This window comes from Schistocerca piceifrons, chromosome X (assembly GCF_021461385.2).
Source record: "Schistocerca piceifrons isolate TAMUIC-IGC-003096 chromosome X, iqSchPice1.1, whole genome shotgun sequence".
NCBI lineage: Eukaryota > Metazoa > Arthropoda > Insecta > Orthoptera > Acrididae > Schistocerca > Schistocerca piceifrons.
The window spans coordinates 736,379,031-736,402,425 of record NC_060149.1 but is presented as its reverse complement, the minus strand read 5'-3'; the positions used below and the strand labels follow the sequence as shown (position 1 = coordinate 736,402,425).

The window sequence follows — 23,395 nt, the reverse complement described above, 5'->3', positions numbered from 1 at the left end:
TGAAAATCAGTTAAAGATAAATTTTTAACTATTAAAAATATCTTGTCCAAAAACAAAATATAAAAATTTTGAGAATACAGGAATAAAAATTTATAACTTTTTCCATACATAAATGGATTCAATTCCTTACAAGCTCAACAATTCTATTTATTTCAAAAAATTAATGAGCTATAATTAATTTTTGTTATATAATATTACTGGTTGTGAATACTTAAATACTAGATATGGTGGAAAAATTGGTATGCAGCTTAACAAAGTAATTAAAATTATTTTACCAAACAGATATAAGAAATTAGTTATGGAATATGGTTTTAATTGTTTTGAAAAACGAAATATTAAACTGAAATACAAAGGTTTAGAAAATATGAAACTATTTAATTTCATGATGAAGATGTTTTAAACTAAAAACTACAAACCTAACAAAAATGTAAGCTCATTTCTTCATTTTAAAAAAATCAATAAATTATTTATTTTCCAATTTTAAAAATCTAATAAACTATTTATCTTATAAATTAAATCTCCCAAATGTAGTATTATATCCACAACATGTATACAATTGTTTCAACATTTTTATTTCAATCTATTAAATTTTTCATTTATTTATATTTTAAAATATAATAAATATTTTTACTTATAAATGGGAGAGAAATTAAGCAACTTCAGTGTATCTCACATTCATAACTTTTGCAAAACAAATAATTTAGTAGAATATTATAAACTGGGAAAAACAGAATAATTAATTTATAATTAAACACATCATCATCATCTGTCAGAGAAGAATTGAAAGAGTAATTTGGAAACAGTTACCTTGTTATTATATTGTAGAATGCGATGAAGATTTAAAACTGATGAAATAAAGCTCTTAAAAGAAATATTTCCTTTTTATTCTAAAATATTTTTAGGAAAACAAAAAACAGAAAAGCAGTTCATCAATATTTAGTTGAAAAAGCATTTAAAAAGATTACCAACAATAAATTTAGAAAATAATATAAACTTGCTTGACCTAAATTTCTTGCATGCATCAAAGCTGGAAATTATGAAAACTGAAATACTATCTAAAAATATTTCATGGGTTGAAAATAAATTTATTTTATTGTAAGCGCAAAATAAAGACAAAAGAGAAATATAAGAAATTTGGGCATCAAATTCATAATTAGAGGATTACACTCAGAAAATAAAATGTCAAAAAAATTTAAGAAAGGAAAATAAAATATTTTAACAAATATATAATTTTTCAGCTTGCAGTTTCACTGGCACAGTAAATATAATTAAGCGAGTAAAGTTAACAATTAATAGATATATTTCACTAAGAGGTCCATTTTACACTGAACTATCAGAAAGAAAGCAGATAGCTTAAATGTTAAAAATAACAATCGAAAATCTTTTCTATGGTGTATGGCTTAAGCATTAAATCCAGTAAATAGAATTAAATATAAAAACTTATACATAATAGGTAATTATAAAAATTTTGCTATTGAGATTGAAGAAAAAAGTACCTATACTACGTTTCCTGTTGACATTAAAATTTCAAAAACTGACACTAAAATTAATATATCAAATAATGTTGAATCATTTGATGGAGATAGCAAATATATCCAGTATAAAAACAAAATCTAAATAAGAAAAATTGTTTTATTTATTCTTTTAAAATGGAAAATAATACACAATACTGTAGGATAAAAGATTTATCTACACTTGTTTAAAGTCAGATTAATGACTATGGTAATAAAAATATATTTCTGATTATGTTTTTTACATTATGATAATAAAGAAAAATTAGATGATCACTGAAGAAGTTGTTAAATTAACGACCCTTTCAAAGTAGAACTACAAGAGAAAAATGAATACATAACAGTTTGAAAATATAAATGTGCTCAAAAAGTTCCTTTTTTCATTTGCGCAGATTCTAGAGGATTGCGATTAAATTCTCTAAAAATATCCAAATGAAATAAATCAAAATGAACTAAAATCAAATAACCAAACTTATAATGTACATTATCAACACAAACCAAGTGGTTGTTATTATTATATTAAATATTAAAATATTATGATTACATCATACAGGGTGTTACAAAAAGGTACAGCCAAACTTTCAGGAAACATTCCTCACACACAAATAAAGAAAAGATGTTATGTGGACATGTGCCCGGAAACGCTTAATTTCCAATTTAGAGCTCATTTTAGTTTCGTCAGTATGTACTGTACTTCCTCGGTTCACCACCAGTTGGCCCAATTGAAGGAAGGTAATATTGACTTCGGTGCTTGTGTTGACATGCGACTCATTGCTCTACAGTACTAGCATCAAGCACATCAGTACGTAGCATCAACAGGTTAGTGTTCATCACGAACGTGTTTTTGCAGTCAGTGCAATGTTTACAAATGCGGAGTTGGCAGATGCCCATTTGATGTATGGATTAGCACGGGGCAATAGCCGTGGCATGGTACGTTTATATGAGACAGATTTCCAGAACGAAGATGTCCCGACAGGAAGACGTTCGAAGCAACTGATCGGCATCTTAGGGAGCACGGAACATTCCAGCCTATGACTCGCGACTGGGAAAGACCTAGAACGACGAGGACACCTGCAATGGACGAGGCAATTCTTCGTGCCGTTGACGATAACCCTAATGTCAGCGTCAGAGAGGTTGCTGCTGTACAAGGTAACGTTGACCACTTCACTGTATGGAGAGTGCTACGGGAGAACCAGTTGTTTCCGTACCATGTACAGTGCGTGTAGGCACTATCAGCAGCTGATTGGCCTCCATGGTGACACTGCTGTGAATGGTTCATCCAACAATATGTCAATCCTCATTTCAGTGCAAATGTTCTCTTTACGGATGAGGCTTCATTCCAAGGTGATCAAATTGTAAATTTTCACAATCAACATGTGTGGGCTGACGAGAATCCTCTCGCAATTGTGCAATCACGTCATCAACACAGATTTTCTGTGAACGTGTGGGCAGGCATTCTTGGTGATGTCTTGATTAGGCCCCATGGTCTACCACCTACGCTCAATGGAGCACGTTGTCATGATTTCATACAGGATACTCTACCTGTGCTGCTAGAACATGTGCCTTTAAAGTACGACACTACATGTGGTTCATGCACGATGGAGCTCCTGCACATTACAGTCGAAGTGTTCATACACTTCTCAACAACAGATTCGGTGACCGATGGATTGGTAGAGGTGTACCAATTCCATGGCCTCCATGCTCTTCTGACCTCCACCCTCTTGACTTTCATTTATGGGGGCATTTCAAAGCTCTTGTCTACGCAACCTCGGTACCAAATGTAGAGACTCTTCGTGCTTGTATTGTGGACGGCTGTGATACAATACGCCATTCTCCAGGGCTGCATCAGCGCATTAGGGATTCCATGCGACGGAGGGTGGATGCATGTTTCCTCACTAACATATGACATTTTGAACATTTCCTGTAACAAAGTGTTTGAAGTCACGCTGGTACATTCTGTTGCTGTGTGTTTCCATTCCATGATTAATGTGATTTGAAGAGAAGTAATAAAATGAGCTCTAATATGGAAAGTAAGTGTTTCTGGACACATGTCCACATAACATATTTTCTTTCTTTGTGTGTGAGGAATGTTTCCTGAAAGTTTGGCCGTGCCTTTTTGTAACACCCTGTATATATTAATGGGTGCTACAAAGATCCAGTTGTGCATAGAGGACTGAACTGCCATAAAAATGTTTTTGCATGTATGAATGAAGAACTTGAACAACCTGTGGAAATTTATTCTGAAAGAGATTGAATGACACCTTAACTTCTTCTGAAGAACAAGCAAAGTACAATAAATTTTAAATTTGTTCTTTGTGTAGAAGACATTATGCAAAGAAAAGTTGATCAACATGATCATTTAACACGTAAATGAATAAATCAATCATTATTTACAATTAAAACTGCTAATTTTTTACCAGTCTCTTTACATACTTCATGTGGCTATAGTTATCTTTTGCAAGACAAATTATGATGAAAGAAACTAGATTTACTACCAAATAATGAAAATAGATATATTAGTTTTGGTAAACAAACAATAAATTTAAGAATGGGAGTCATTGGTACACTTAAATTTATTGCCTCAAGCCAGGATAAGCTTCCTTAGAAATTGTAAAAGAACTGGAAGGAAAAACGTTACAAATTTTTTCCAGAATCTCTAATAAATATAGTTACTAAAAATGAATCTATTCCTAAGATTACAAAAATCGTTGAAAAAATTATTGAAAAAGAACCAAATTAAGAATCTTATAATAAATTAAATGAATCTGATATTAGCGAAGAAGATTGTAATCACATTAAACTAATTTAGGGAAAATAACATAAAATTTCAGGAGAATGTAATGATTTACATTTAGAAATGGGTGTTTCCATATTAGGTGATGTTTCTGAAAATTTTAGAAGTCCTGCATAAAAGCTTATGGTTAGACCCTTCTTGGTATTTTATTGCTGCAGATTTATGTTATGATTCGTTGTCAAAATGGACAGAACTACTACCCCTTGAATTATTACACAATTATGACATGATTTTAATGAAAGAAGAAGGAAGAAGAAGTATAAACAATATGTGAAAGCGAATAACAAGTATATCAAACATTATGCTAAAACTATTATATAGAATTTATTAAGATATTTAGTATGCAAGTAATTTATATAGTTATGCTGCAAGTCAACATCTTAAGTCATTACACAATTATGACATGATTTTAATGATAGCAACAGGAATAAGACGTGTAAAAGACTGTTAAATCAAATAAATATAAAATTTTTTTTGAAAAACTTTTATATCGAATTTTGTAATAGAATTTGATGCAAATAATTTATATAACATATAAAATTTTTGTAATATATATTTTTGAGCTTTGAATGGGTTGATCAAATAATTTTGTATCTGAAAAAATAAGCGAAATTTTTGACGCTTCCAAAATGGGTGATATTTCTTAAGTACATCTACAATACCCAAAAAAATTACATGAGGACAGTCAAAATTTATCTTTGGTCCCGAAAATAATACTGTGCCTAAGACAAAGGAAGTAATTATTAAGTAATTTAGAAAATAAATATAATTAGCTTGTTTCAACAGAATTATTAAGCCATATTTTCTCAGGGAATGAAAATAAAGAAATCATTCAGTTTTAAAATTTAAAATATTTATTTATGATAGATTTAAATACAGAAACGAAGACTAAAGAAATAATGTTTTTGAATACGTTTCTACAAATAAATGAATTCAGTATATGGAAAAAGACGAATATTAGAAATAGAGTAAATGCAAAATTAATTAACAGCTAAGCCAAATATTAAAGGGAGAAAAACATTTAATGAAAATTAAGTCGGTATCCATGTGAATAAAATTAAAATTTGGTTTAATAAACATATATAATTTGGAATTTGTATTAATTATTTATCGAAAGAAGTAATGCATAATTTTCACTTTAATCTTATGAAACTAAAATATGGAGAAATATTGTAGTTTACTATCAATTAACTGTTAGTTACTTGTACACTACAGAACTGACGATTTGTATGAAGATTTGAACGTAGTTATTGATTATTTTAATACTAGTGATTATCCTGAAAAGAATATATGTAATATAAATCAAGTTAATAGAAAAGTAATAGTAAAAATGAAAGATGAATGTAAAGGAAATATAAGACAAATGTAGTTAAAAGTAAAATGAGGTTACAAGATTGTAAAGTGTGGTAATTGAACAATAAAGAGCAATATAGAACTATGAGAATAATGCTTTCAACATGAAATTTATTTTCTTGACAGTAATAAAAAGATTTTAAGGCCTCATGATAAATTAAGATATTTTTGAAAATAAAATACATTAATAAACCATATGGTCATTATGATATAAATTATATTTAATGTGGTTTAATTTCAATGAAATTCACATTTTATTATATCTATGTTTTCTATTAAAAATTATTCAATCACATGTTTTGAACCCTAAGCGATAATTCCAACCATCATACTAATCTTTTCAGCTGGTAATACATATGAAATTTGGAAAACTTTTCTTCTGAGTGTAGAATGTCTCAGTGATAACTAACATTTTCATAGATTTAACTAATTACAATTTTGTTGTTTCTTCAAAAATATTTTTTATATTATAATTTTCTAACTCTTCCAATACTTTAAAGAGACCCATTTATACACAGAAATATTTTAAGCTGATGCTTGTAGAATTAAGAATTATTATAAATGTTCTTATTTTCGTTATACTCTAGAATTCATTTTTATCTGTAAATGAATATTGATCTTAGATGTTGCATACTTATAAAAACAATTCGAACTGTAGTTTTGACTATTCACATAATTTTTTGAATGTATGTTTTTAGAAATTATGCTCCTATCATTTTAATCAGAAATAGAACTTAGTCTGTTCTTCAGACTATATAATAATATTTAGAAACATATTTTCCACACATATGAAGAATTTTATTTTTATTAAATATATTTTAGTGATGTTCATTTAAACAAGGCCTACACTTTTCTTGACAGTCATCTTTTGTATATTTCTTGGAAATAAAATTTCTCAGACCCCAATGTTTACAAATCTTTGATTTAATGGCTTCCATTTATTTAGGGATATATTTATATAAAATGAAAATGAGAACTAAAAATCTAATAATTTTTTTTCTAGACCCAGCAACAGGAAACTTCAATACAATGATAAACCAGTTGTAATGATGACTGATTAAAAAATAAGCCTTGTTTTGAAGCTGTAGATGTTGCTGAAGTTCTGGAATACTGAATATGCAATTAGACTAGTGTTGATAAAGAAGATAAATTTATATTTTAAAATTTAAGCCCTAGGGCTATAATTATTAATATTCATCAATGAACTAGGCTTAGATTCTTTAATTTAAATTTAAAACAGTAAAGGGGGAAACCAAACTATTCGGAAAATGTGTTACTCATGAAGTTTTAACATCAGTTTGTAAATATGGAGAATATAAAATTAAAAATCTTATAGTATTATATAAAGGGCATATAAACGATATGGAAGAAGGATGAAATTCAAATAATGATTTAAAAGAAATGAGTAAAATAAAGGGCAAATATCTCTTTTAAAATCACATGATAAACCTGATTAAAGTATAGAAATTACAAATAAGAGAGTTAAAGAAAGAATGGAATACTAACACATGCTGTACAACAAACATAAGATCTTAATTAAAGAACAACTTTCGTTATTTTAAGACTACATGATCATCACTTTAGATATCATTATTATGTTATTAGAACACCAAGAAGAAGAACAGAAAAAAAAGGAAATTAGAAATTGATGCTCTCTGTGCACAAATGTTGCGACTTGATTATTACGCAAATCCAAGAAATTTTAATCAAAGGCTTAAGAACTGAATACTGTCATAATTGTTTGATTATTTATTATTCACGAGATAGTAAAGCAAATCCTTTAAAATTGTTCAATTCATTTCTTAACTAACTGTTACAGTAGCACCATTAACATCTATCACATTACTATTTTGATCAGTAACAAATTTCTGATTCGTGATTTCTTATAGGATATTTTGGATCATAAAACATAGAATCACCAAATTATAAGTAATGTTTAAAAGAAACAATAGTATTAATTGCTCGACGAAAATATTTACTTTTTCTGCAAACATCCCATCAGCTAAATTAAAATGTATATTGATTAATTCAAATGAAATAATTTAGGAACATCATGACATAGTTATTTCCTTGGGGATAGATGTAAAGTAATAGATTGCTTCTATTTAGGCCAAAGATTTTCGAAAATATCAAAGCAAATTATCATAATTTAAAATTTTTAAATTTTTTATTGAAGCTTTAAAAATTTAAGTTATATTTATCATAAGTTTGTCGGTGGTGATTGAAAATTTGGCAATTTTAAGGAAATGTGTAGTAAATGTTGGAATAATGATAAATTAAGTTTTATTAAAACAGACATGACTAGTAAAATTAATGAAGGAAACCTAGAAACAAAATTAAAGATTTCCTATCAACATAAATGTAGAGTTCTAAAAATATAAAATTATAAAAACGTAAAATGTTAAAAATATAAATCATTGTTTTTAATTTTCTTAAATTTTCGCAAAATATAAACTTCTGAGCCTGAGGTTGATCAAATAGGTTAACAAAATAGAATAATAAAATAATAATTAAAAGCAGAGTTTAGAAAATGGAAGAAATAACCAAGAACAGTACATGAAAAATTTGAAAACAGATCGACCTGTTACTGATACAACAGCAAAAGTTACAAATGGTATTAAAAGTTTCGATGGTGATGTATTGAAAAGTATAGAAGAAAATAGAACAGTAGAAAAAAATAATTCCTGCCATTTTCTATCACCACTATTTAGACAAATTTCACCACATACCACACATTAAACAATATGATAGTAACAAAAGAGATTATACACTAAACGAATACGAAATACAGGATTTAATCAAGAAATATGAAGAAGTGGTTAAAAACGGAAAAAATTAAAACATGGAGAACAAAATATTAAAAAATTAACATAAGTGAAAAACTGTTAGAAAATATGAACCATTGTGAAGATTAAGTTTTTGGTTTAAGGCCTGTTGTGATAATCTGCCAAGGGTCTCACTGAGGCCTTCACAGATCAAAATTACCGTCCTAATGTACCAAAAACACATCTACTGTACCTTGTCTCTCCAGTCACCTATTACAACCCATATACACACTATTTGACCACAGAGGAGCATTTCTCTTGTGACTCAGTATCACCCAGGAAGGTAGCAACTGAATCACATTCTCCAATTCTTCACTACGGTTTCGACTACCAATCGTCATGCACTGAAATGAGGAATGTCCTCCCCATCCCTCCCACAGTTGTATTCCAACAGCCACTGAATCATCAGTATCTTGTAAGGTACACATACTGTACTGTGTTTGATCCACACTTTGTACATCACAATCACAGTTCTCAAGATGACCAGTTTAAACTGTCATATCTTGATACAAACCCTTTGCTAAATTGCACACAGTTGATAAAACACATGTATCACCTATGCTTGTGTCTGTGTGTGTGTGTGTGTGTGTGTGTGTGTGTGTGTGTGTGTGTGTGTGTGTGTTTTACCAACTGAGTTTTTTTTTGAGATATGTATATGTGTGGAGTGCCTTTTATGCTTTGCCTTCATGTAATGTAATAAGGCAATTTGTTGCCAAGTTCCATAAAATCACATGATGGCAGCAAAAGACTGTTGAGACCTGTCATCTTGGAACAATGAAAGTGGCTGCATTGGAATCAATGCATGCAAAACGTGTTCTTCATTTCCTACTCAGTATCCTTGATCTTCTGATCTCCCAACTTCACCTCTGCTCTCAAACCATTGCCTTATGGCTCATATCCCTGCAATAGACTTAGATGCAAGACCTGTCCCATACATCCACCGGCTACCACCTACCCTACTTCTCACCTTTGTCCTCTTCCTTTCCTTCTCCCCCCCCCCCCCCCATCTCCAACCCCAAGGATAGCCTCCAATGCTGCACCTAGCAACCCAATGCCGTCCACACCATGTCCCTGCACACCCCTACAGACAGCACTAGCATCTTCTTGCACTCCTACCATGCTATCTCTCTCACCCTTCATCCAATGGCTCCATCCTCCACACCCCACCACCCACCCTAAAAGTTTGCTACTCATGTCAGATGTAGTTTGCAGTCAGACCTCAGTGCCCGGAGACTGTGGCCACATGTGCATTAGTTGTGCTTGTGTGAACGTGTGTTTTGTACATGAGAAGGACTTCATCCAAAAGCAAATATTTTAACAGTCTTCTTCACTGTGGCAGTCTGCTACCTCACCTTCTGTATTTGGTGAGTAGCTACTGTAATTAGCAAAAAGCATTACAAATGTGTAGTTTGTATATTTTAAAAACAGTTCTTTCACTATTCTGGTATTTTAGCTATAATTTAATGGTAGGTACATTCTGAACAGTTGTCTTAGCAGGCATATTTGTGCTGGAACCATGTAATGCAACATGTATCTGAAGATTGTTTGCAAGGAGTTCTGGAGTACAAATTCATGTGGCAGTGACTGATTCTGTATCTGAAGAAATTGATTTTTATATAAAAATCAAAAACTTTTATTACTCGATAACTGTTTCTATTTACACAAAAATATAATAGCTCTGTGTTCTGATGGTAATTTGATCTGTGAGTGAATCATTAACTTTTCTTGCTCTGTTGTTCAACTTTGGGTGTTATTTCCTATTGTCAGTTATCTTAAAACTTGAGGCTAAAAGGATCCCAGTGCATACAGGACATCTCAGGTCTTGAAGAGGGACTGTTGACAGAGTAGCTCATCTTCAGCATCATTAACAAGTAATGGTGGAAACCTAGATCATGACCTATAATGGTCTAATAGTGCCTTTTCTGGAGGCTGACCTTGTTGTTGCTGTTAGTATAGTCCTCAGTTCAAAGACAGGTTTGGTGCAACTTTCCATACTTGTCTACCCTGGGCAAGCCTCTCTGACTCCACATACCTAAATCAACATACATCCATTAGGAACAGCTTACTGTAGTGAAGCCTTGGTTTTCTGTGTATATTTTAACCCCCACACTTTATTGGTTACCAGACTGACTATTTCTTGATGCCTCAGGATGTTCCCTATAAACCAATCACTTCTTTTAGTGAAGTTGTGCCATAACACTCTTTTCTCTCCATTTTTATTCAGTACTTTCCCAGTAGTTATCCAATCAACTCATCCATTGTTCAGTGTTAGTTTATAGTATCGAATTTCAAAAGCTTCTATTCTCTTCTTATCTGAATGATATGAAACAATGGACAATCCAGGATGGGATAACAATGTCCAGAGACACTGGTCATGTGAGTGTGAGTTTTGCTTGTGTGAATGTGTGTGTGTTTCCTGCTTTTGGCCAAAAGCTTAGATTTATAGCAGTCTTTTTGTTGTGCCTGTCCGTGACTCAACATCTCTGTATTGTCTGAATTATGTATCATCATGTTTCACTTCAATACAAGGTGACATACCATACAAGCACCTTCAGTAAAAGACTTCTTAAAACTTAAATTTATATTTAATGTCAATAACTTTCTCTTTTCTGATGCACTTTTCTTGCTGTTGCCAGCTTGCATTTTACGTTCTCTCTACCTGCGCCATCATTAGTTTTTTTGCTTTCCAAATCGCAAATATCATCTACCAATTCTAGTGTCTGATTTCCTATTCTAATACTGTCAACATCAACTGATTTATTTGGCTATATTCCATTGTTCTTGCCTTTTGTTGATTTTCATTTTACAACCCGTTTCAATTCATTATTAATTATGCACAACTGATCTTCCAAGGCCTTTGCTGTCTCTGATAAAAACCTCAAAGTTTTTATTTCTTCTGCCAGAGTTTTAATTCCCTTTCCAGGTTTCTCCTTCGTTTTTGTTACTATTCGCTCAATATACAGATTGAATAACAGGAAGGCTACAACCTTGTCTTAACTCCTCCTTGCCTGTCATTTTCTTTCACTCTTGTTTCTGCTGTTAGTTTCTGTATAAGTTATAAATAACCTTTGCTCCCTGTATTTAGATCTCTGCTACAGTGAGAATTTTAAAGAGTGTGTTCAAACCAACAATTTCGAAAGATATCTCTAAATTTACACAAGCTATAAATGTAGGTTTGCCTTTTTCTCAATTCATCCTCTATGATGCATCATAAGGTCCACATTCATTCAGATATTCCTACATTTCTCTTGAATCAAAACAGATATTCCTCATCTCATCTTCTAGTAGTCATCCCATTCTTCCTGAAATATTCTGAGTTAGTATTTTGCGAAAATGACTTACCAGACTGATGGCTCAGTAATACTGAAATAGCCAGCACTTTATTTTTTTGAATTTGGGATGATTGTGGAACCATGTTCACCCAGAACAGATGAGGCTATAGGCCATCTGGGTTGTTGGGATTCTGGATAAGTTAACTTAGACATTCAGACAAAAATAGAATACCTTGGGTAAAAGCCATAAACACACATCACATTTATTTTCATCCAAACACACAAATTATACATTATTCTCACATAACTTGTGACAAAATATTAAAAATAACTACAGCAAGTGTCTTTTCATCCAGATTATTGTGTCATTTATGTGTAACAATCAGGGAAGAGTTACACCAGCATTAGTTTGCGTGAAGTTGTTTTTGCCTGTGTTACAAATGAACCATTATGATGTTCAGCTGCATTGTTGCCTTTAAATGTGTCATAATGACTTCAAATGGTGATGAACATGTAGTGACAGTTTCATCATCAGGAATTATCATTTTGAAATAAATGATTTCAGTTTCTTTCCAGTTATTCTTCCTGATACTACTGAAGTTACAACATGAACAATTCTCGTTAATCCATTCTATTCGGTGCATACACGGTATAATAGCTTTGTCATGGTTGGTTCTCTGGAGAATTTCAATAATCCTGAGAGAATGTCATCTACTCCAGGAACTTGTTTAGACGTAGGTCTTTTAGAGTTCTGTTAAATTCCTCTCATAGTATCATAAACCCCATCTTATCTTTATTTACTTCCTTTTACATTTCTATAATACTGCCTTCAAGTTTATTTTCATTGTATGGACACTATGTATTCCTTCCACCTTTCAGCTTTTCTGTGTATGTTTCATATTAGCTTTTCAAACAGCTGGAATCTCTCCTCTCCAGAGGTTCTTTTCCCTGTTATGGGTGACTACTATATTGCTGTTAATAGTGGTTCACTTACATTCTTAGTGCTTATTCCTTATTAGTTCCACTCCAGTGTTACACCCGTTTAATTTTTTGATGGTAAACCTGTACTCACTGGGTCAGCAGCATTTTCTTCCTGCCACCACAGTTCTACAATTCTTATTACATCTCATTTCAGCCAACCCATTTCTGTTTTCAAATTCTTTAATCTAGCTACTTCATTAACAGACATGGAATACCAAGGTCTAACCCACAGAATGTTAGATTTGTTCTTTCTAATGAGAACATTCTTTTCATTAGTTCCTGCTTTGAGATTGAAATGGTGACTATTTTTTCTTCAGAATATTTTATTCAAGATTATGTCATCATCATTAAACTGTACAGTAGAGTTGAACATCTTTCAAAAATATATTGCCTGTAGTTTAACCTTGCTTTCAGCTGTCCATAATACCTACATAAAAAATCCATATTGGCTAATTTTAGAAGGCCAGATAAGTCAGTTATATAGCCTGTTGCCCCAACTATTGAATAGGCTGATACCCCTTTTCAGGAATCATATAATGGACAATCAGAAAGTTTCTGGGTCTTCCTGCACACAATATAACATGATTACAGTGTGGGTATATGCGCATTAACATATAGGGCAGGGATTAGTGTGGCATTTGTTTCTTTCCAATGCACATGTGGTAAATGTGGAAATATGAACTATGGTGCCATTACCTAATGCATTCAAACAAAGTCAATGTGCTGTTATTCTTTTCTTGGCTGCCAAAGAATGAACACCGATGAACATCCACTGAAGAATGAAGAATGTGTATGGGGCAGCATGTCTCTTGAAAATCACCATTGAGAAATGGTGCACCAAGTTCCGTGCTGGTCGCAATTTGATAGATTTGGCTCTAGAGTGTATACTTGCATAAATGATTTTTAATGTCATGTATGAACACAACCTTTAGAAAAATGACAAATTCATTTTTCAGGCTGGTTAGGACACATAAATAGAAACTAGTTTGACAGAAATGGTTGCTAGAGAGAACTGACTGGCAGTGTAATCACTACAAACGTTACTTCAAACTGAGTGAAGGAGCGAAGGTGCCGCTATCATATCTGAAACTTCCTGCAACAGGGTCAGACTCTTAGTGCCATTAAAAAATAACTATGAATCTCATGCTTTCCAACTTCACTAATGACATAGGCTGAAAGTAAGCATGATAATTAACATAAAAAACCTAGTTCTGGTCAATGCTTACATTAAGGGGAAATGTGGAAATGGTGGTGCTGCGATAGATTTTGGAACCAATAGTTCCTTCCTCAGGGAGGAGAGAAGATGAGATTGAGGAAGGTTAAAGAGGAAAGACAAGTCACTCAGACCATAGGGAGAGATGGATTCATTTGCTGTGACAAGGGGTGAGAAAGACGAAAAAGGGGAAGGGTGGTTGCATGAAAGAGAACATCTATAAGCAATACTGACATTTGTCCTGATGGCAAGCACTGGTCAATGATTGTATCTCATAATTTTATATTTTCGTGAGAGAATTTTCGTTTTGATACAAAAAATAATTACTATCATCATTCTGTCCTGGCTTTGGTACACTGCTTGTAGTCAAAGCTAATTTCTGAGAATATGCTCTTTCATTGTGTGGTTTTATGTTGTGCTTTTTCCTGTGATCATCCATCGTATAGTATTGTTTAATATAGCTAAACGAATATCTTCTAATGTATTTTAGTTTTAGATTTTCTAGACTTGTTTACTGTGTAAAATGAGCACTGCAGTTTTTATTGCAGAAGATCACTCATTTATATTTATGCAACATGCTGAGTCAAATAGGTCTTGTACTTACAAAGAGAAGCAGGAAATTTGTTGTTATGCCCCATGTTATCAAGCAGACCACTGACAAAAGCTGCACACCTAACATGTACCAGCCACCTCCTGTGATAAAGCATAAGAGAAAAATTAAATTACTGAATGACTGTTTATAGAGGAAGACTGTGGAGTAACACAGACAGTTCAGCTCAGCTTTTACTTGGATGGGCAAGCATGAGGTTGCAAGTGCTTGTGGGGGATGGTGTGGGCTTGGTTGGACTATCCATAGAAGACTGGGATGAATTGACCATGACAAATCAGTATCAGATCATCCAGAGAGATAAAATTGGAACTTCTACAAGGTTTTACATAGAGGTCATATGTCCTAAACAGAGGCTTAGGCTTCGAGCACTATGGGACTCAACGTCTGAGGTCACCAGTCCCCTAGACTTAGAACTACTTAAACCTAACTAGCCTAAGGACATCACACACATCCATGCCCAAGGCAGGATCCGAACCTGCGACCGTGGCACTAAACAGAGGAATGAGCTCTGACACTAAGGAGGAAAACATGTTAACTGAAATGGATGGCTACTATAAGAAATATTTAGCTAAATATAATGAGCATAATTTTCAGTTGGTAACAAAAATTACCCAGGAGAACAAATTTTATAAAGAAGTTTGGGATGAGTGGATCTTAAAGAAAAGTTGTCGGTCACAGTAAGAAAGATTCTAAGGAGAGGTCTGCTGCATACTGGTGGGGATAAAAAGAAGTTTGCTTCTGTGAATGACTTCAAGGCTTCAAAAGGCCTCATATGGGATAACAAAATGAATCAGAATATGATAAAATCTTGATTTCACTGAAGGGGTAGGTACTAGCCTGAATGGATTAGGGAAAACCTTAAATCAAGATGGACAAACGAGAATTTAATTCTGCCTTCTTCCAAATATAAATTTGGTCTCATTGCTCTATTAAGTTCTGCATTTAGTGATTTGGGACATTAGTTAAGACCCAAGCTGTTATCTCATTTGGTATACTATATCTTATTTTGTTCATTAGGTGGCATTGTGTACCCATATGGAATGTCTTCAAGAATTAAGGAACAAAGAATCACTCTTGGTGACATCATCTATTGCTTTCTGGGCCTTGTGAATGAACAGACAGAGCTGGGTTTGAAAATATCATTGTCTGTGGAAACTATTTTCATTCCTAGAGGATATTTTTTGTCTTCAGAATTTATAATACAGGAGCGTAAGAAATCTTTCAAAATTCTACAACAGACTGTGGTCAGTGATATAGGGCTATAATTGTGAGCATCTGTATGGCAAACCTTTTTCAAAGTGAGATTCACCCATAAATTTTTCCCATCACTTACAACGCTTTGTTGTTCCAGCAACCTGTCATGTAGTGCTGTTAAAAGAGAAGTGAGTTCTGCCCCATACTGTGTGCAGAATCATTTAGGTACTTCATGAGGTACTGTCATCATTCCTCTGTTAAATGACCTCAGTTGACTTCCTATTCTGTGGTCACTTATTTTGTTATTCATCATTTTAGCACTTGTGTGATGATTGACAGGATGAACCACATCACTGCTTTCCTAAGTGAGACTGTGTTGAGAGAAGGAATTCTGTATTATGACCTTATCCCTGTAATGCACCATTTCAGTTGACATTATGGTCACTGAGTGTCACTGAGTGTTATATGAATAACAAATCAATAAACAGAAGACCAAAATTGCTTAGAATTTTCTGTAGATTGGTAGATAGAATTTTATTTTCAAATTATTGAAAGGTTCACATATGCCTCTCCTTGCACTATTTTTTTCCATTTTATGTTTGTCCACAATGTTTTGGTTATGTTGAAATCTGTGGCCAACTTCTCTTTGCTTTTGGAGCATATTTCTAACATGGTCTTACCTGGGTGCACTTCCCATCTCCCACACCTTTGATCAGCACATACCTGTCCAAGATGTGTTAAACAGAACTTTTGAACTTTATCCATGAAAGGGAGATGTTGGTTCAGTGAAACAAAAGGAAATTAGTTCCCCTAACTGTAATCTTGATTCCAAGTTAAACATACAGTTGGCTACAATTTTCTATTGTTGGGACTCTTCTGTATGTAACAGCATCATCTGCAAAAAGCCTACCAGAACCTCTTACTTTATCCACTAGGTCATTTATATACAGGGTGATTATAATTAAACTTGCAAAACACTGTAGAAATAACACCACGGGTCAGAATGACATCAAATTGCAACAGAATATTATTGGAGAAGGGGGAAAATGTACGGCAGAAGGAAAAAATAGCGTGAAAACTGATCAATAGATGGTGCTGTATGTGCCAGAATATGTAAATGAAAACACCTTTCATGCCCAAAACCCAATGAAGTTGGTATAAACATGCTGCGTACCTGGCTTTTCCTCCTTTCGCATCTGTGACGTTCCCCATGACAATCTCAATGCATGATCGTTTTCTGCTTGTAAAGCCATATTAAAGAATGTTGACTGTGCACGCACCGCTCTGCAGAAGTTCCAGACACTGGAGGATTTGAAAAAAGGCGTTGGTCTGATGACTGCTGAGAGTCTGGAAAAACTGATTGGGAAATTCGAAAAGACAGGTTCTTTTGGTGTGCAACCTGATAGAAGGAAACGAATTTATTCGACGTCAGTGGAAGCAGTGGCCACAACAATGCAGGAGGAGACGAGTGGGGGTGTGCAAATGTGGGGTGCATGGAGAATTGCCCAAACATTTGACATATCCGTGAGCACAGTGTGTAAAATCTACAAAAGGTCCTTCTTTGCTGTCCATTGAAAATTACCCCTGTGCATGAGTAGCTTTCTGTTGACCTGCCAGCAAGAGAGACCTTCGCTTTAGAATTTCTTGCTTGAACGGAAGTGGATAACGATTGCCCGCAGAAGATTTTGTGGACAGACGAAGCCCACTTCCATCTGACAGGATATGTCAATACACAGAATTGTCGAATATGGGCAATGGAAAATCCACACTCAAATCAGCCAGTACCACTCCACCCTGAAAATGTCACTGTGTGGTGCGGATTTATGGCATCACTTATCACAGCGCCATATTTTTTCGGAGAGAGAGCTGCTACCGGTCCTGTTATCCGTACTGTCACTGCTAAGTGCTACGAGAGTCTTTTGCGCAACCACGTCATTCCAGCGCTCCAACAGCGTGGATGTGTGGATGGGATCATTTTTAAGCAAGATGGCACAACTCTGCACATTGCAAATCTAGTTAAGCAGCTACTGATGCGGCATTTCGAAAATGCTTGAATTATCAGCCACCATTTCCCTATAGCCTGGCCGAACCGATCACCTGATCTTAATCTGTGTGACTACTGGCCTTGGTGCTATCTGGAAGATGTTGTTTTCGGTGTCATTATTGCATGCTTAGCTGCAGTGAAGATATGCATTACGCAACACATTCTGAACGTGACCCCGGAAACACTTTGATCAGTTGTGGAACATGCTGTTTCTCGATTTCAACTTTTTGCAGAAAACAGTGGACAGCATATTGAACATGTTTTCCGCCAGTCACACGGAAATTAATAATCCGATTTGATTTTGATTGATGCTTTTCATCCGGGTTTTGGCCTCAGGACAATTAAAAATCGACTTTTCCCATCCAATGTGATATGACCTCACCGTGGTGGATGAGCTTACGTAACTAACAGTATCACACCCATACACCCATGGACACTGAGTAGTACAGTACAGTTTGTTTACTGTCAAACGTACACCTTAGGCATTGTTATATGATTCATTTGTCATTTGTAGTCGACCACTATTAGATTATGATGCTTACAGTGCCATCTATTGCTACATTTTGTAACTATATATCTTTCTTCTGCCAAATGTTTTCTCCCTACTCCGATAATATTCCGTTGCAATTTGATGTCATTCTGACAAGTGATGTTATTTCTACAGCGATTTGAAAGTTTATCTTTAATCACTTAGTACACTCCTGGAAATTGAAATAAGAACACCGTGAATTCATTGTCCCAGGAAGGGGAAACTTTATTGACACATTCCTGGGGTCAGATACATCACATGATCACACTGACAGAACCACAGGCACATAGACACAGGCAACAGAGCATGCACAATGTCGGCACTAGTACAGTGTATATCCACCTTTCGCAGCAATGCAGGCTGCTATTCTCCCATGGAGACGATCGTAGAGATGCTGGATGTAGTCCTGTGGAACGGCTTGCCATGCCATTTCCACCTGGCGCCTCAGTTGGACCAGCGTTCGTGCTGGACGTGCAGACCGCGTGAGACGACGCTTCATCCAGTCCCAAACATGCTCAATGGGGGACAGATCCGGAGATCTTGCTGGCCAGGGTAGTTGACTTACACCTTCTAGAGCACGTTGGGTGGCACGAGATACATGCGGACGTGCATTGTCCTGTTGGAACAGCAAGTTCCCTTGCCGGTCTAGGAATGGTAGAACGAAGGGTTCGATGACGGTTTGGATGCACCGTGCACTATTCAGTGTCCCCTCGACGATCACCAGTGGTGTACGGCCAGTGTAGGAGATCGCTCCCCACACCATGATGCCGGGTGTTGGCCGTGTGTGCCTCGGTCGTATGCAGTCCTGATTGTGGCGCTCACCTGCACGGCGCCAAACACGCATACGACCATCATTGGCACCAAGGCAGAAGCGACTCTCATCGCTGAAGACGACACGTCTCCATTCGTCCCTCCATTCACGCCTGTCGCGACACCACTGGAGGCGGGCTGCACGATGTTGGGGCGTGAGCGGAAGACGGCCTAACGGTGTGCGGGACCGTAGCCCAGCTTCATGGAGACGGTTGCGAATGGTCCTCGCCGATACCCCAGGAGCAACAGTGTCCCTAATTTGCTGGGAAGTGGCGGAGCGGTCCCCTACGGCACTGCGTAGGATCCTACGGTCTTGGCGTGCATCCGTGCGTCGCTGCGGTCTGGTCCCAGGTCGACGTGCACGTGCGCCTTCCGCCGACCACTGGCGACAACATCGATGTACTGTGGAGACCTCACGCCCCACGTGTTGAGCAATTCGGCAGTACGTCCACCCGGCCTCCCGCATGCCCACTATACGCCCTCGCTCAAAGTCCGTCAACTGCACATACGGTTCACGTCCACGCTGTCGCGGCATGCTACCAGTGTTAAAGACTGCGATGGAGCTGCGTATGCCACGGCAAACTGGCTGACACTGACGGCGGCGGTGCACAAATGCTGCGCAGCTAGCGCCATTCGACGGCCAACACCGCGGTTCCTGGTGTGTCCGCTGTGCCGTGCGTGTGATCATTGCTTGTACAGCCCTCTCGCAGTGTCCGGAGCAAGTATGGTGGGTCTGACATACCGGTGTCAATGTGTTCTTTTTTCCATTTCCAGGAGTGTATATTGTGAATAGTAATGATACCATTACACTTCCTTGACATATGCCAAAATTACTTCTATGTCTGACGATTTCTCTCCAATTAGAATGATATACTGTGTTCTATCTGTTGTAAAATCTCTTCAACCAATCACAAAGGTGGCCCGATGTTCCACATGATTGCATTTTGTTCATTAGGTGACTAGACAAACTGTATGGATGACCTTTCAGAAGTTAAGGAATAAAGAATCAGCCTGAAACAGAGGAACATAACGAAACAAGTAAGTATAAATACCTTATCTTTTTCCAGTATTTACGCTAGAATCCATTACCAATATTATTATTATCAAGAAAAGAAACGGAATCTTCAATCTTGAATCTTTTCCCACAAAGTTACTAAACCAGTCAATCCCCTAAATTTTCTGCTCATCTCAAGTTGGAGGATGGGTTTTCTGATTAATGGTCACAGTTTCATCTCCTAGTTTCCTACATCGAGGCCATAAAGTGCTGTGAACTTTGTTAAATGTAATCAGTTATGTTTTCTCCCACTGAACATAAAACACTCTCATGCATTCACAATTGCAGAGACCCACTAAAGTGATTAAAACAGTGCATGGCATAATAGCACCTCCCCCAAATAAACTATTCAACCAATCTTTTGAATAGGGATGCCTTACCGAAGTTCTGAAGTATGCCAAAGTCAGACCTCTGTTCAAGAAAGGGCAGAGGGAAGACATGGAAAACTATCGGGCTATTTTTATTCTTCCAGTCCTGTCAGAAGTGTTAGAGAAAGCAGCTGCAAACCACATCAAAAACTTTATAATAAAAAAGGATATGATTACAAGTAACCAATTCGGATGTTGACCAGGAAAAAAACACTCGGGATACAGTGAACAACTTTGTTGAAAAGATAGGCCAATCATTGGATCAGAGGAGTAAAATTGCAGGTATCTTCTGCGATCTCACAAAAAGCATTTGACTCCATGAACCATGACTTAACTACAAATTGTACAAATGTAAAATTAAGGACAATGCTCTAAATTGCCTAACATTGTACTTACACAACTGATAACAAAGGGCAACTATCACCTTAGATGCTGTTAATTATTATTCTAAATGGAGTACAGTATCCCAAGGCTCCATTTTGGGGCCAATCCTGTTCCTATTCTACTTAAATGACTTACTCATAAATATAAATTACCCATCTGTTATGTTTGCAGATGATACTCCTGTTTTAATTGAAAATGATGATGCAGAATGAATTCTGAGCTCCACTGTAAGCACACTGGATACCTTAGATAACTGGTTCCTGCTAAATGGATTGAAACTGAACATTGCAAAAATCCATATGGTACATTTCAAAACCAAATATTCAAAAAGTGTGGAATTTAAAAGTCAACACAACAATCAACCTATGAAAGTAGTTGACATGCTCAAATTCCTGGGACTAGATGTGAAGAAGAACTTCAGCTGGAATACACATATTGACTTCCTATCAAATAGACTAAGCAGTTTTGCAGTTGCATTGCATATACTAGCGAATTCCACTGACTTGAGTACATAAAAAATTCCTTATCATAGTTGTTTTGAATCTGTAATTAGGTACAGGATAATTTTCTGGGGAAGTTCAAGTAATGTATCATGAAACTGAAACTGCAAAAGAAAACTGTGGGATACATGTGTACTGCACAGTAAACTGAGTCTTGTCACCCATTATTTTGGAAACTTCTAAATCCTAACTGTTCCTCCATATACATTTATGAAATTATAATTTTCCTACACAGCAGACAAAAATTATTTGATGTGAATACTTTTAACCATACATATAACAAAAGAAATAACAGCTTTGGTTTTCATCCAATACACCCTTACAGCACAGTGGTGCATCAATGATATTCTATGCCCCATGTCATTGCCCTTCATGGCAAGCCATCTTGAGCTTACATCTCAGGAAAGTAATGCCCACCAGTACACAGGAATAGCTTCTAATGCTTGTCCTCACGCTTCCCAAACTCAAACCCTACCTTCGCCAGTATGGTCACCAGATCTCTCCCCAACTGAGAATATTTGGAGCATTACGGGCAGGGCCCTCCAACCAGCTCAGGACTTTGACGATCAAATGTGCCAGTTGGACAGAATTTGGCATGATAACCCTCAGGAGCAAATCTAAGACTGTCAATCAGTGCCAAGCTGAATAACTGCTTGCATAAGGGTCAAAGGAGGACCAATGCATCATTGTCTTACTCAATTTGTGAAGCCCTTTCTCTTGAATAAATCATCCAATTTTTCTGCAACTTTAATCATTTTTTTGTCTTTATATGTACATCACATCTACCGATTTCTGTTCCATTCAGATAATTTCTTCATAGTGCATCATTTTTCTTTTTTTGTCTTATAGAGTATTTTTAGTTGGTCCCATTGTAACCCTGTTTCATCGATTAACTCTTTTATGAGCATTAAAAATTTTGTGTGGATAACTTCCTTCATTTTGCACTTTTGAGTCTACCATAAGCTTCAACATAATTTTTCCAATCGGTTCCTGTGGATACCACATTGTATTTTCATTCCTGCACAACTTGTCGGACAATGCATAACGTAAAACTATACAGTCTCTTTCAGAATCTGAATCATTTTGGATTCTATGAGAAGATATGTGGCTTCTTACGGGTACTTTCCAAATGTACGAATTTCGCAAATTCTCTTTGACGAGAGCTACTACTTTTGTAGGTTCGTTTGTCATAACATTAAGAAAATTATCTGACTTTTCAACTGCATCTATATGCCATTCAGAATTCGTATGCATTTCTGCAGATTTTAAAAAAATTATAAAATTGGTGAATGAACGGCTTCTGGGTGTACCATATGTGCATCATATGTGGTTGGACAAGCACACACAACTTATAAAACACACGTTTCACTGCTTTAGAATAAATCAACCATGAATATAATGACAGCCAGTCGAAACAAAACATTCTCTTTTCGCCACGTACGTCATTCTTGAAACTATAATTTCAGGTTGCCATGGATTGAAGAAACTCTTGAATTTAAGGAATCATCATCCTCCTTTCTTTCAATCTAATTTGCGACGTTGGAGACACTGACCAGGAGACTACCACGATTTACATCAAAGCGCTACACGCCAGCAGAAATTCTAGCTAGGTCTATATCTTTCTGTCACTACAGTTACTGCGAATTTTAATAGAAATATTTGAGTTGACTCACTCTATCCTTGTGATACGACATTTTTTGGATTTACTCATTTTCTTTTTTGACTTTAATTCATTTGTGAGATGAAAAATATCGATCATTTTTTTCACTCTAACTGTACACCTCAAAATGCACAAAATTCTAGATAAACCACATCCATACACCGTTGTTCACTTATAATTCACTGTTGACTATGGAAAAATTGAGAGATAGTTACTTTCACTAACTGAAAACACTCTTCAGATGAGTTTTGTGACAGCACATTATACAGACGTTCGTGTGATGCTTATTCGCC

The 23,395-nt window shown here is 35.5% G+C and overlaps 1 protein-coding gene across 1 annotated transcript in view; it reads right to left on the bottom strand.

Annotated features, from left to right (window-relative positions):
• Positions 1 to 23,395, bottom strand: part of LOC124722682 (putative ammonium transporter 3) — a 234,576-nt gene that overhangs the window by 33,927 nt on the left and 177,254 nt on the right. The window contains exon 8 of the mRNA XM_047247825.1: positions 14,554 to 14,642. Coding sequence (XP_047103781.1) covers positions 14,554 to 14,642 — 89 coding nt within the window. The remainder of the gene's footprint in view (positions 1 to 14,553; positions 14,643 to 23,395) is intronic.